This window comes from Stegodyphus dumicola, chromosome 3 (genome assembly GCF_044657685.1).
Source record: "Stegodyphus dumicola isolate Sdum_Otavi_A_Nest chromosome 3, ASM4465768v1".
Taxonomy (NCBI): Eukaryota; Metazoa; Arthropoda; class Arachnida; order Araneae; family Eresidae; genus Stegodyphus; species Stegodyphus dumicola.
In genome coordinates, this window is record NC_140770.1 from 234,377,610 (window position 1) to 234,391,767 (window position 14,158).

The following is a 14,158-nucleotide window of genomic DNA, read 5'->3' on the forward strand; positions in this document are numbered from 1 at the left end:
TAAAAATTATAGGAAGTTGTTTGGCCAGCATTCCTTTTGACCTCATCTTACCAGACTTATTGAAGAGTAAAATATAATATTCTGTGTTATACACATACTCTCACACATTTGAATTTAACAAATATTCTCTATTTGTATAAAGCAAGTATAAAATTCTCTATTCGTATAAAGCAAATATAAAATTCATATACAGGCCTTAAATTCAGCCAAAGCCCAAAATGAAATGTGTTTTGTTATTTTAATTAGTTGATATTAATTTAATTTGTATTATATTTCTTCGTGAATTTGCTTTATATAAACTGAAAATAATGGGAAAATTATTATCTTCTGCATGGCATATGTATCTTCATGGGCTTTTATCGGTGTGGTCTTTTATTAGTATAAGCTTATATCAGTATGAGCTGTTACTAACATAGGCTTTTGTTCATGTGGTTATTTTCTGTGTGCGCAATTATAACAGTGGAATTTCTTTTTTGAAATTTCTTAATGTGCACTTTTGTCCAGTGGGCTTTTATCCGGTCACCAATATGAAATGGCTAAATATGCTTCTAAAAAATTCTTATTTAATGTAAAGAACTTCTGTATTATTCTGTAATATTATTTCTGCATAGCAAATATCTAAATAAGTAAAATATTTTTTAATAAAGCTTATGGAGTTCTTGGGACCTGAAGCCTGTGAGAGAAATTATCAGTGATAAATTTTTGCTGCCTATAAGGTGGTAAGTATCTTTAACTGTTAATTTAAAAAAAAGCATCTAAAGCAGATGAAATTAAAAAATGTCAGTTTGCTTTGTTTTAGAGAGTTAGAAATTTGCTCATTAAATAAAAGTACTAATTTGCAGGACCGGTGAATCAAAATTCTTTATGCATGTATTTGAAACTATGTTTTTTAATAATTAATCAAAACATTTATATGTTGTATTATTTATCCTAAATTTAATGTATTAATATTTATCTCTATAGTTGTACATATTATTTAACTTTTATTACTGCATATTCATAGTTATATTTACTATTATGCTATTTATCAATTTTTTGTTCCTCATTCCTGATGGCCTTCTTTAGGGCTTAGACATTTTTAATTTTAGAAATTATAAACCTTGATACCCAATGAGAATGATTTTAAGAACTACTTATATGTTTCATTGAAAAGTGGAAATTTGGTAGTGTATGTGATATGTTTACATGTGTTGATTTTTATGCTTTTATACAATTTCATATTGTTACAAAACTTTTATGCAGAACATCATATTTTATTGTAAAGCTTGAAATGGAAGAATTTATTCCAATGTAGTTTTTCTTTCTCCCTCCCCAGTGTAACATTCTCTGCTGACAATCAACATATATATGCTTCAAATGAAAATGGTACTGTAGCAGTGTGGGAAAAACCATCTAAAGGATTAACAAGTGTTCCAAAGCTTTTAGTTTTTACTTAATATGATTGTTGGTTATAGTGAATGACTATTTTTAATATTTTTGTAGAATTAGGTAGTAATGAGCCAATTAGTTGAGCTTCTAAAGACAGTTTAGTTCTTTTTAGAGAAATTCATAATTGTTTTAAATATGTTTATTAAATGAGAACAACATCTAATCAAATTTTTCTGTGTATACTTATCTTATGTGTTTATGTATGTGTTTTCTATTATGTGCTTATAGGAACTGAACAAACAGATTGTTGCCAGAAATGTTTTAAAAAATTTTCAGTAATATAAATTCTATTTTCAGGGACCTCATTCATATTTGTATATATTCTGCTGTTAACAAAATACTGTTTTCTTACTTTTTGTGTATATGTATATATATATAGCTATTTCTAAATGTTTTTGTACTTTATATCATATTAAGACATTTTATTATAATTAAACATTAAAATTATTGTATTTTAATGATAAAGAACAATATTATGGTGATGACTATAGTTTGGGGGGGGAACAAAAAGAGAAACGCTTTGTAAAGTTAAATTATTGGACATTTATTATGCACTAAAGTATTTATTGTAAAACTAAAATCAGTAATGGAGTGTGAAGCAAAGAGAATAGTACATATAATATTAAATACTTATATATGATTTTAGTGTGTATGCATATACTAAACAAACACTATAATTTATAAATTTTTAAATAATATTTGGAAATTTGTGTGTGTACTGTATTTTTAACTCCTTCAGATACTGCTACATTAATTTACTTTTGTGAATAATATTTGTTTAAAAAATCTATTATTGTGTGTTTTAATGATTTTAATAAATTATGAATACATTATTTAAATCAAGTTAATATTGAATCTAGAATATATTAAAAAATATATTTAATCAATATCATCTTAACTAATGATCTGTAGTAAAATTTGTATGTTTTTTAAATGCTCATGTTCCTGGTGCTACTATTTATTTGAGTTTGTTATAATTTATTTATTGGCTATTTCTTAATGTATAATTTGCAACATTAATTATGCATTTAGTTTTTGGTTTTAGGTAAATAAATGTGTTAATTTATGTATTCTTCAAATAATAATTTTATATTTATTATTTTTAAGAATTATACTTCTTTATATTGAATTAATAATTAAACATTCTTCTTTGTGACTAGTTTTAATTAATAGCATGTATTTATCCTTTTAAGCTGTGAATCATTGCCAACTTAAGCATCTCTCTCTCTTTTTTAATAAAAACCTTTTTAAAGTAAATGAAAAAGAATGCAATTTGTACTCATTAAAGAAAGCTTGCATATTTCATACTATGCTTAATTTCTAGTCATTATTTCATTTAAAGTTCACTGTAAGTTGTGATCATGGATTAAGCTTTAAACTAACAATTTTTTTTTTCCCTTTTCTTTAATTTATGGTTTTTATTTCTAAAAATCTGACGAATCACTCCTGTGAAACTGCACCGCTGAAATATATACCACTAAAAATCATGTATTTAGCTGAAAAATTTATTTTTAAATTATTAAGTGGAATAACTATGTGCTTGAATTGAAAAAGTAAAGATTCCACTAAGAATCAGGAAAATAGAAATGTATATGAAAGTTATTGTAATCATTTGACACAAAATGAATTTATTTATCCTGTCAGTTTCGAATACAAAGAACTTTTGGGATGTTTTCTTGGATTTTTTAATTTCTGTTTGTTATAATTTAATATATTTATTATGAAAGTTGTTAGAAATTTTTTTTTATTTTTAAGCATTGTTTTGATTATAGATTTTAAGCAAATAAACCTCTTAAAAATCTTTTATTGTTGTTAAAAGTTGCCTTCCTTTAGTTATTTTAATTATTGTGTTTAAATATGAAATATAATATTAAGTTATAATTTCTCTTTGTTTAATAAAAATGCTTGGGTCTGATTGGTCCCTAGTATTAACACATTACATTTCCACACATTTTCACTTCAGTTAAAAGCTATTCATGTAATTTAAAAATTACATATTGTGTTTTATATGCATTTTTCTCTTTTGAATATTGTATTGTTTAGCAACATCCAACAAATTTCTTAAATTCATGACTATACATTTCAACATGGTTTTATCATATTTATTGGTAGCAAATGAACAAAGTCTCTTAATTTATTTCTGTTTTGTGTATATGTGTTTGAAATAAACATTAAAAATGTTACACCTTTTTGTAGCTAAAGTCATGTTTTAATTTAATAATACTTTGTGTGAAAGTATCTATTATCAGTTTTCATCAACTAAATCAAGTTCTCAAAATTATGACATATTTATTTATTATGATTGAAAGATGATTTTATATGTACTTTAATTATAATTTGTAAACATTCATTTCAGTTAGCGATGTGCGTTGCAAAATAAGTAAAACTGAATGACTAAATATCTATTTTTGTACTACATGAATAAACATTTGATATATTTAAATACTGATAATTTCTAACAGGTAACTATATAATAAAAAATCTTTTGTAATACATAAACTGTGTGTACCAACATTTTTTACGTAAATAAATCTCTTCTATCACTTATGTGTATTTCTTATTTATAAATACTCAAACTTTAGATATATTATTCTTTGATTGCATATTGACATTTTTTTCTGTTTGATACATTCTCACTATATTGTATCTTGTGGATCAAGTCAAAAAGGATATTGCTAAAATTTCGTTGTATGTGTGTTAACATAAAGGATTATATACCATTTAACTCTATCCACAGCAGATTTTGCATGAATCTTTTGCATACTATGGGCATTTCCTTAATAACTACACCAAGTAATCAGGAAGAATTCCCCCCTTTATTGAAAAGAATTTTTTCTTAGAAAAGGTAAACAGCTATAAATAGCTGAAGGAGAAAAACAAAGATGAAGGAAATTCTTGTTAGTATGCTAAGAATATTGCAGATTATACAAATCACTTCAGATCAAAGTAATCATTGAGCAGAAGCTCAACACAGTTACAAGACTTGAATAACTGAATTGATTGAGTCTATAGACTTCAACACAGCTGTTATTTAGAGGATATCTGAAACATTTCTGGAAGTTTCAAGAAACATCACGTCATACCGACGCCGTGCTATTTGGAGATTGTAACACCTCGCTCTCTATTCTATCAACTGCTTGTCTGGCAACTTAGTGTCTTTAACTAAAGCAGTGTCCTAGCTTTATTTTCCTTCCTACTCAGTTAGCCGCACAAGTGGCCAAAAGGTTAAGATCGTTGAATACTGGTAGTTTTTTAGGTTGGGTTTGATTCCAAGCGAATATGGTGGCTGAATGTTTGGCCTTTTTCCATATGTAACGTGATCAGGAACCACTTTCCCTCAGAATGTCCTCCACGAAGTCATCCTTTTTTAGAAAGTTTAGACTGAGATTCTTTGGCACGCACAGGTAAATGTATGGGAGAAACGAGCTAATGCCTTTCCATACTAACTACCCTTTAAAAGATAATGTAAGCATTTTAAGAGCTCACAAAGAAAAGACAGTTTCACTAAGGAGATGAACGTCTGAAGGTTTCCGAAGGATATAGACTGTAGAGTTTACTTGTTATAATACTGAGCAATCCCATGGTATGCTCCACATCCAAATGTTATAGTGCACTGTTCAATCCCATAGTACACTGTCCACCATGCTGGGAACACTGTTATAGTACACTGTGTAACGTGTCTGTTATTATAGCACACCGTACAATATCACGGCATGCTTCGCATCCCAAATGAGTTAGGACAGAATGAGATTACAATACAATTTGAGATTCAGAAATTAACTTGAAAACATCTGTTCTGATGTAACAAGAAAAAAAAAAGATAAACAAAACAATAATAGGAAATGATATAATAAGTACTGGGAACCCATTGTTATAACGATCTGTACCTGGAATGTTCGATAAGTGTCCACGGGGTCAAATCTTTTGAGGCAGCTACTCTGACTGTTGTACTTTCTCACCCAGCTCCGTAAATTGGTTATTGTATTGTGCATTAGCCATTTTGCTAAAGCAATCGCAAAATAAATCGCGCACTTAGTAATTTTAGGCAATGATTGTTAGACTTGTACTGTAGTCCCCAGCACCTACATAATTTAAATTTTAAGTTCACCTTCTGTTATCTGATATCACGGAAGATACAGAGATTTAATTTGTATGCACTAGTTGTGCATTTGCTCGGTTTAAAGTTTCAAATAAAAAATTTTATTTAAGCCTTCTCAGAACTCGGTTGTTATTTATACAGAATGAGAACAAACTGACTTGATCGTTTTGTAGGGTTTAAGAAAGAAAGTTAATTTCAGAGAGAAACCTTATAATGGGCTCTCAGAATACTGATCAGCTGAAGTGTACAATTTGACTATTACATTACTTCGTGATCAAAATATGGCATCTGGTATGCGATGTCAGAAATACGAATACGGTACCCATTTTTCTTCGAATTAGATGTGAATACTATGGTTTACCTGAGCATCCGTGAAAAATTTCTTAACTTAGACCAAAAGAGAAATGAACTGCTTTTTTCAATAAAATCGAATGTCATGTCACATTTCCTGCCACTCATTAACATGAGTTTATGGTGTAGAGACATTAGGTATTTTTGGAAGCAGGCAAGATGAAAAATTAGAATGCCTTCGCCGGGAATCGAACCACGAACCTCTCAATTACGCAGAGCGTGCAGACCACCACACCACGAAGGCTCGCTAAGAAGGCGGGAGAAATACAGTAGACTCCCGATTATCTGCGCCTGCCGCGCAAAGTTTTTTTTTTTTTTTTTTTTTTTTTTTTTTACAAGCGTAAAACAAAGAAAATAAAAATGTTCACAAAACTGAGCGAAACGTTAAATTTGCTAACATCATGCTTATTTATGGCAAAAATATCCCAGGCCTTCTCGGAACCTTCCCCTCTGATGAGTAAGTGAGCAGTGCCCACTCCACCCCCCTCTCTCGTGTCTTAATCTTACTGACACGTCCACTTCCTCCCACTCGCCATTGTTAGTTTAAGCCTGATGATGTTTGCGAACCAGTTGGAGTTAATTTATCTTTTATTGTGTTCAGTGCTTATCTTTTTGGTTTTGTTTTTTCGTTACCGATTTGAAACATCAGGAAAATGAAAGAAGGTTGTGTTGACGATTGCGCAAAAACTAGAATTAATTTGCAAAGTAGCAAACGGCTCTACAAGGCAGCAGATGGAATTGGATTACGGGATCGCGGAAACAACAGTGCGTGACATTCTAAAGCAAAAAGACAAACTGGTGAACTTTGCATCAATGTCGGACAGTGCTTTCGCAATGAAAACGCAAAAAACTATGAAGAGAACTATGAAAACACCTTTGATGAGCTAGACACGGCATTGACAGAGTGGTTAGCTCGAGTTCGAAAAGAGGGTACTCCTGTAAATGGTCCTATCATTGCGGCGAAGGCAAAAACCTTTTTTGAGTTGTTAGGCCTGAAAGGAAATTTTGATGCGTCTCCTGGCTGGTTGACTCGTTTTAAGCAGCGACATGGAATTCCAGAAATTGAACTTCATGGGGAGAAACTTAGTGGTGACCAACAAGCAGCCGACGATTTCCACCATGAATTTGTTTTAAAAGAAGAGCTATCTTTTGAACAAATTTACAATGCCGACGAATCGGGAGTTTTGTGGAAATGTCTTCCCACTTGCACTTTAGCATTTGAAAGGGAAAGTAAAGCAGCGGGTCATAAAAGCAGCAAGGAAAGGATCACTATCATGTCTTGAAGTAACGCCACCGGTGGACATAAACTTAGACTTGTTGTCATTGGAAAGTCAAAACAAGAGATCTTTCAAAGGCACAACGATAAAAAATTTGCCCGTTGTGCAGGTGCGGAAGACTCACGAAGTGGCTTTGCAACAAGTCGACGGACTGCTGAGCTATTTGGAAGAACAAGACGACGCGGAGTTGGCCGAGAACCTTATGCTACGAAAAATACAATCTCGGATCAAGAGAAAATGCTTCCAAAGCAAGAAGCAAACCCAAATGACTGATTTCTTCAAAAAGGTGTAGTTTTACAGTTATGCTTCAAAAAGGTGTAGTTTTACAGTTATGCTTCAAAAAGGTGTAGTTTTACAGTAATGCAGTTACATAATACATTACAGTATTAAAACAGTACATATATGTATTAATTTTTCTGCGTATCCTTGACGCCTCTCTTAAGTACAAAGCACTTTTCTGTTTTTATTAACAAAATGCATTTTAGGTTAGTTTTGAGTAATATACTAAAATATTAAGCGTTAGTTAAACATTTCCTGCTGTTTATTTCACGTTTTATTGTACTTATAAGGATTTTTCAAAGTTGGAATGACTGTTTACTCTTTTGCTATACCCGTTTGTAGCTTTTTTCAGATTATCGCGGCGGCCGCGCCAGCCAATTCCGCGGTTAATCGGGAGTGTACTGTACCTTATATACTTCCCCTTTTAAAGAGCGACTGGGGTTTTTTAGGAGGCTCAGTCGCCAAATCCTGGGTGAGGAGAATCACCATCAACACCATTTTCAGTTCAGGCGCCACTGTAGAGACATTAGGTATTTTTGAGGCCGCAGAGATGATAAATCAGCAATGCCTTCACCGGAAATCGAACCGCGGACCTCTCAATTACGCGCTGAGCGTGCAGACCACCACACCACGAAGGCTCGCTAAGAAGGCGGGAGAAATACTTATAATGGAGGAGAGAATTGTGCCACTCTAAATGATGGCTTTTTCATTGAATGATATGTGAATACTACAGTTTGAGCATCCTTGAATAATTTCTTAACTAACTAACATCAGGAGAAAAATGTACCACCTTTTCCAATAAGATCAAATATCATGTCACATTTCTTGCTACTCACTAACATGAGTTTATGGAAAACCGAACTGTGACACTCTGAGCAACAGATTTTTCTTCGAATTACATGTGAATACTATAAGTTTACCTGAGCATTCTTGAACAATTTCATAAAGCGTACTACATTTTTCAATATGATCGAATACTGTGGTTTACTTGAACAATTTCTTGACTAACACTAGAAGGAAAATGCACCACTTTTTTCAGTAAGATCGAGTATCATGTTACATTTCATAATATGAGTTTATGGAACAACGAATTGTGATACACTGAGCAATGGATAATAGCCACTACGTTCCCCGGACTGGCCCACATGGGATCTGCATATATGGAAAAATATAAAGCAGAAAGTGTACGCCAATAATTAATATATACTGGATGAATTCAAATAAAATATCCACAGCATCAGTGTTAATGAACTGCAAGCAGTATTAGCAAGCATGCTCCGACGTGAGCAAATAACGCACAGACAGGAGCGGGGACCACTTTCAGTATGTAACTTGTTGGAAAGTGAAAGAAAACAATCCACTTGCTTGTTCATTTTCTCATGCTATCGCCGAAGGTGAGCTATTTTTTATGTATCACCCTACATGATGTTTCTGGAGCACTTTTTATTTGGGTACTCTGCTGTGTGACTTAAACACTCATTAAAGATTCTAAATTGATGTATAATTTAATTGGAGTATCTCGGAGATTTAATTTTCATCATTAGCGTCTTCAGAATAACTCCCCTCCCCAATATATCATCAATAATTTGAGTTCTGATGTTAAAATTATTTGAAATCTTTTTATACTCATTGAAACTATTGAACGTATTTGATGATAACATTTTTCGAAATCCTTTCATGTACAAGTAGGATATCTCTTGGGATAATGCAGCCAAGTGGCATGTCCTTTACAGTTAGGTCATGGTCATAATTTCCTTTAGAAGGGTTTAAACTTTTGAAATCTTTTCGGCTACATTAGATATCAAAATATGACATAAAAAGTAGTGCCCCCATATCTGCGGATAATATGTTCCCAGACTTAATACGCAAAATCGCGGATAACAAGAAACGTGATATAAAACTGGGTATTCGTGTAATATACACACAACTACAGTTAAGTTTAATTCATTGATTATGCAGGCAAGACATTACTAATATTAAATAAAATACCAATATTGCATTCTGTACACTACAGTGCAATATATAATGTACTAGTAAATAAGAAATCATAGACTAGACTAGAATTGTTTCGTATCTATGAAAGTAACGGATTATGAAATTTTAACTTCATTCTCAAAGGGTGAGCAAGAAATGCAGTTCTTTTATGCTGTATAGCATACAATACTCTTTCAAAGATGGTAGAAATATACAATTGCCTAGCTCAAATAGCCTAAGCAGTTCTCAGAATACTGTAAGAAACATAGAACACTGCCAATATTTCCCGAAAGAACATATCATAACTGGAAGAACCATTTAATCAGGATCCCACTGTCTCAGAATTCTTTTCCTTAAATACCAATTCTATTTACTATTGGACACCAATTCTATTGACTACTGGACACCAATTTTATTAACTACTGGACCACAGACCATTAGAACACCTACAGATGTTCCCTAATGAATATCTAAGGTCTATATATTCTAAATCTGTCTATGGTTAAAATAATCTGTTGCACTCTATTACATATATGAACAATTGAATGCATGGGTAAACACTGTATATGTATGATCTATATGACATTCGTAAACACAAATTATGTGTTAAATATCATTGCGCAATTCATGTATAAATTTTTACCCATATATATACGTCAAAATTTATGCAAATTATGTACGTCTGAAGCAACAAAAGTGCAACATGTTAAAGGAAATGTGAAAAAGAACTATCGTCTTGTTTGTCTGTGAAATCTTTCTCTTATTAAGATTCAATAAATGCCGTTGGGATGACTTCAGATTCATTGGTCTGTAAGACTTAAGCTGGATATTATCTTGATGAAGAGTTCAAGTTAATACTGATAGCCTATTTGCACTTTCGAAGCACGTGAAGTATTCTTATACTCGTATTTTGAGATTTTTATTATAGCACCCAAGAAACATCGTGTAGGTTGGCTGCGCCAGTCAGATCAGCTGCATCCGTCCCTATCTGAGATGTTATATTTTGATTATGATTACGGAGTATTATATTTTTCTAAATGTACGGCAATTCTATTTTTCTCCGAGTTTCGAATCGCGGAAAGAAGGTAGTTTTATTATTTAAGGGTGAAAACTATTATCCACTTGGATATTTTTAAGCATTATTAAATTGCATAAATTTGTAGGTATTGTTGATCATTATTAGGTTAATGCTTTGAATGTCTAAAAGCTATTGACTAAAAAAAATCAGCTGTATTTAAAATTTATCTGTAAAATAAGATTAAAGAAATGAAAAAAAGAATATTTTCTATAGTCTAATTTATGAAAAAACAGTTGTTTCAAATTCATTATTAGATTCGTAAAAATGTACATAGTCAGAAGGTATCAAGAATATACTTTTTATTAGAAATGTTACATAATAAAGTTCATAAAATTTAAGAAAGTAATAAAAATACAGCAAGTATAAACTCATTCTAAGTAGAAAAACATTTCCGTAAAATATGTAAAATTTAGTAAGTGTTAAGCAAATGCATTTCCCGTATCAGCTTAAAGTCTTTTCATAAACAATTTTTGAAAAAAACTAAAAAATATATTTCAAAACATTTGATTTATCAAATTAATTTTCAGAGTTTCTGATTGCATTATCATTTTAGGAGTATTTAATTATTTTAAATTCATTTGATATATTAAATTTATTTGATTTAATAAATTCATTTTCAGATATATAATATGTACTAGATGCTAAACAGTGACAGCATTTTAAAGCGAATTGTTTTCGATAATCGCTTTTTTTCGATAATAAACGACTGTTGTTTAAAAAACACTTAAATCATTAATTTGTCAAAAAAAAAAGTAAAAATGCATATATCAAAATTAAACTACAGATACAAAAATATATAATATCAGATATAGAGATCAAATCCCATAAACGGAGGAAGTAAAAAGTGAAAAATTTATAACCAGAATGATGTGCTTTCATACTTTTATTTCCTTTAGAAGTTTCTCTGCTTCAGCACACGCCTATACAATAGAAGAGAAAACATAATTTATGAAACAAATACACGAACATATTGTATGAAATAATTTTAAAAACCGTTTACACACATATACAGGGGTTGGACAAAAATATGGAAACACCTTTAAAAAAACATTTTTCTTTGCTTAATATGGTGTAGGAAACCCGTTGGCATCCAAAACAGTTTGCAGTCTTCTCGGAATGGATAAATACAGTTCCTATATGTTTGCCAAGGGAATATTATACCATTCTTCCTGCAAAACGGTGGCAAGTTCAGATAACGATGTTGGCGGTGGATAACGAGAACGCACTTTCCGTTCCTATGTAGACCACAAAGGTTCGATAATATTCAGGTCTGGTGACTGTGGTGGCCAGGGGAGATGGGACAACTCATCCTCGTGCTCAGAAAACCAGTCCTGGACAATGTGAGCTGTGTGAACAGGGGCTTTGTCGTCTTGGAAGACACCATCACCATCGGGGAACAAAGTTTGTACCATGGGATGAACTTGATCGGCCAAAATGTTCACATAAGTCTTGGCAGTCATGTGCCCTGACACAGTTATCATGGGGCTAGCAGAGAACCACGATATGGCTGCCCAAACCATAACAGAATCCCCGCCATGTTTCACTCTTGGCAACAAGCAGTCTGTATTATAGGCTTGAGATGGCGTTCTCCAGACGTAAACTCGGCCCGAAGTGGGAAACAATGTGAAAGAAGACTCGTCAGACCATATTACTCGCTTCCACTGCTCTATAGTCCAGGCTTTATGACTTAAACACCACCTTTTCCTGTTACGGGCATTAGCATCACTAACGAGCGGCTTCTCAATTGCAGCACGGCCAGCAATTCCTTGTTTATGAAGCTCCCTTCTAATTGTTTCGGTACTCATAGGGTTCGGTAACACAACATTCATTTCAGCAGTAACTTTTGCAGCTGTGGTCTTCTTATTTTTCGTCACAATTGCCCTTAATGATCGTCTGTCACGATCACTCAGGACACACTTTCGTTCGCGCTGTGATGCAGATGATGTTTTTCCGCTTTTCAAATATGCGGAATAAATCTTCGATACAGTACCTCTTGAAACACTAAACACCTCGGCTACCTTGCTTACGGAAGCACCTACCATACGTGCTCCAACAATTTGCCCACGTTCGAAATCTGTTAACTCTGACATAATGCAATGACAACCTCACATAACAGTACTCCGACAACAACTGAACTGTTTAGCACATTTACGAAGTTGTATAGGTGGCGTCAGTAGTCACAAACGCCAGCGCCACCTACATATTTCATTAAAAATCAATCTTTCTTTTTAAACATGCATTTCACAAGGTGTTTCCATATTTTTGTCCATCCACTGTATATACAAACACATGCATATCCCCTTACCACAAAAATTTCCTTAATGAAGGCAAATGTACAGTGGCATTAAATATTATAGTATTAAACATATAGTTGGTATTTAAATTTGCACTCTGCTTCTACAGCTCATTTACTCAACACCGAATTATAACTGCTAATTAAGTCCCGAATATGCATAAAGCAAATCAGGAAACATAAACTATCTGAAAAAGGTCTAAAATTCTATAAATATAAGATTTAAAAATGCTTTAAATAGCATACGTATATGCGCAGTCCGTTATAAAACCCAAACAATTAAAGATGGACTTAAATGCTGTAACAACAAAATATCCGAATGTTTTAAATAGCGTTTAATTAAATACAAATAATTCAATAATTTAATTATTATAATAAATATAATGTTTCAATTTTTCTTTAGAAAAATGTGTTATATTCTTTTATTTGCAAGGTTTTCTTTTCCCAGAGAATGGGTGAGTATTATTTAAAAATTTCACATAATTGGATTCAAACTCACTTTCTTAAACAAACATACTCCAATAATTTCAGTGCTACGTTGTGGGTTCATCACTCTTATTTAAACTTTTAACTTCACCTTTTCCGTCTTGCTATTTTACTGCATACCCTCAGTGGCGTAAGTGGTGTTCATGGGTCTCTATACAAAAGCATATTTCTAGGCCCTCACATCCCTTTCATTACAGTTTTACAGTACTGAAAAGGGGGGATGATGATGACGATTTTGGTCACGGCTGGATTAATCATTAAGATATACAAACTCGTACTTAGAGGGTATCAAAGTTAAAAATGCATAATATATTTGTTTGCAAGAAAAAGATATTTATGAATATTTATTTTTGTGGTCCTCCCTCTTTTTTTTTTTTTTTATCAACAAAGAATAAAAACTGGAGCCTCAATCCTGTCATTAGCTGGCTTTTAATACCTTTAATTTGCTTGCTTTGAGGGATCAGATTTTTATGAGATTTTACTTTCATGAGGGATGTATCGGAAACAAATAAATAAATCTCTAGAGAAAAGGAGCATGTCATGTAGAATATAGAAGTGAAAATTTTCTTCCTCCTTTCTGCATGCCTTGTTCGTGCAACAGTTAGGACACTCAACGCGTAATCGAGAGGTCCATATAAAATTTGCAACCAGTGTAAAGTTTCGTTAGTATAATTATTATTTACTGTTTTTAGTAATGAATGAATGACTCGTTATGTTATGAACTAAGAGATAGACAGCATGATAAATAAACATACAAAAAGAAATTCTGTTAATAACAGTATGTTAAAATTTAATAATTTTTTTAGTTCACAAATATAAATTATTCAAAAATTCGCAAAAAATAAAAAAAAAAAAAAATAAAATAAAAAAATTTAAAAAAAAATCTGAAACGT

At 32.0% G+C, this 14,158-nt stretch overlaps 2 protein-coding genes across 7 annotated transcripts in view; one reads left to right on the plus strand and one right to left on the minus strand.

Annotated features, from left to right (window-relative positions):
- Positions 1-3,232, plus strand: part of mv (lysosomal-trafficking regulator mauve) — a 284,054-nt gene extending 280,822 nt beyond the window's left edge. For all 5 annotated transcript variants that reach the window (XM_085813916.1, XM_085813918.1, XM_085813920.1 and 2 more), the window contains 2 exons: positions 648-719; positions 1,316-3,232. In XM_085813916.1, the coding sequence (XP_085670042.1) occupies positions 648-719; positions 1,316-1,436 (193 nt within the window). In that variant the 3' untranslated portion in view covers positions 1,437-3,232. The remainder of the gene's footprint in view (positions 1-647; positions 720-1,315) is intronic.
- Positions 3,233-10,805: 7,573 nt separating this feature from the next.
- Positions 10,806-14,158, minus strand: part of LOC118180405 (regulator of microtubule dynamics protein 1-like) — a 108,360-nt gene continuing 105,007 nt past the window's right edge. Inside the window, exon 9 of one of the 2 annotated variants that reach the window (XM_085813922.1) lies at positions 10,806-11,406. In XM_085813922.1, coding sequence (XP_085670048.1) covers positions 11,362-11,406 — 45 coding nt within the window. In that variant the 3' untranslated portion in view covers positions 10,806-11,361. The remainder of the gene's footprint in view (positions 11,407-14,158) is intronic. The other variant, XM_085813921.1, reaches the window with a different exon arrangement.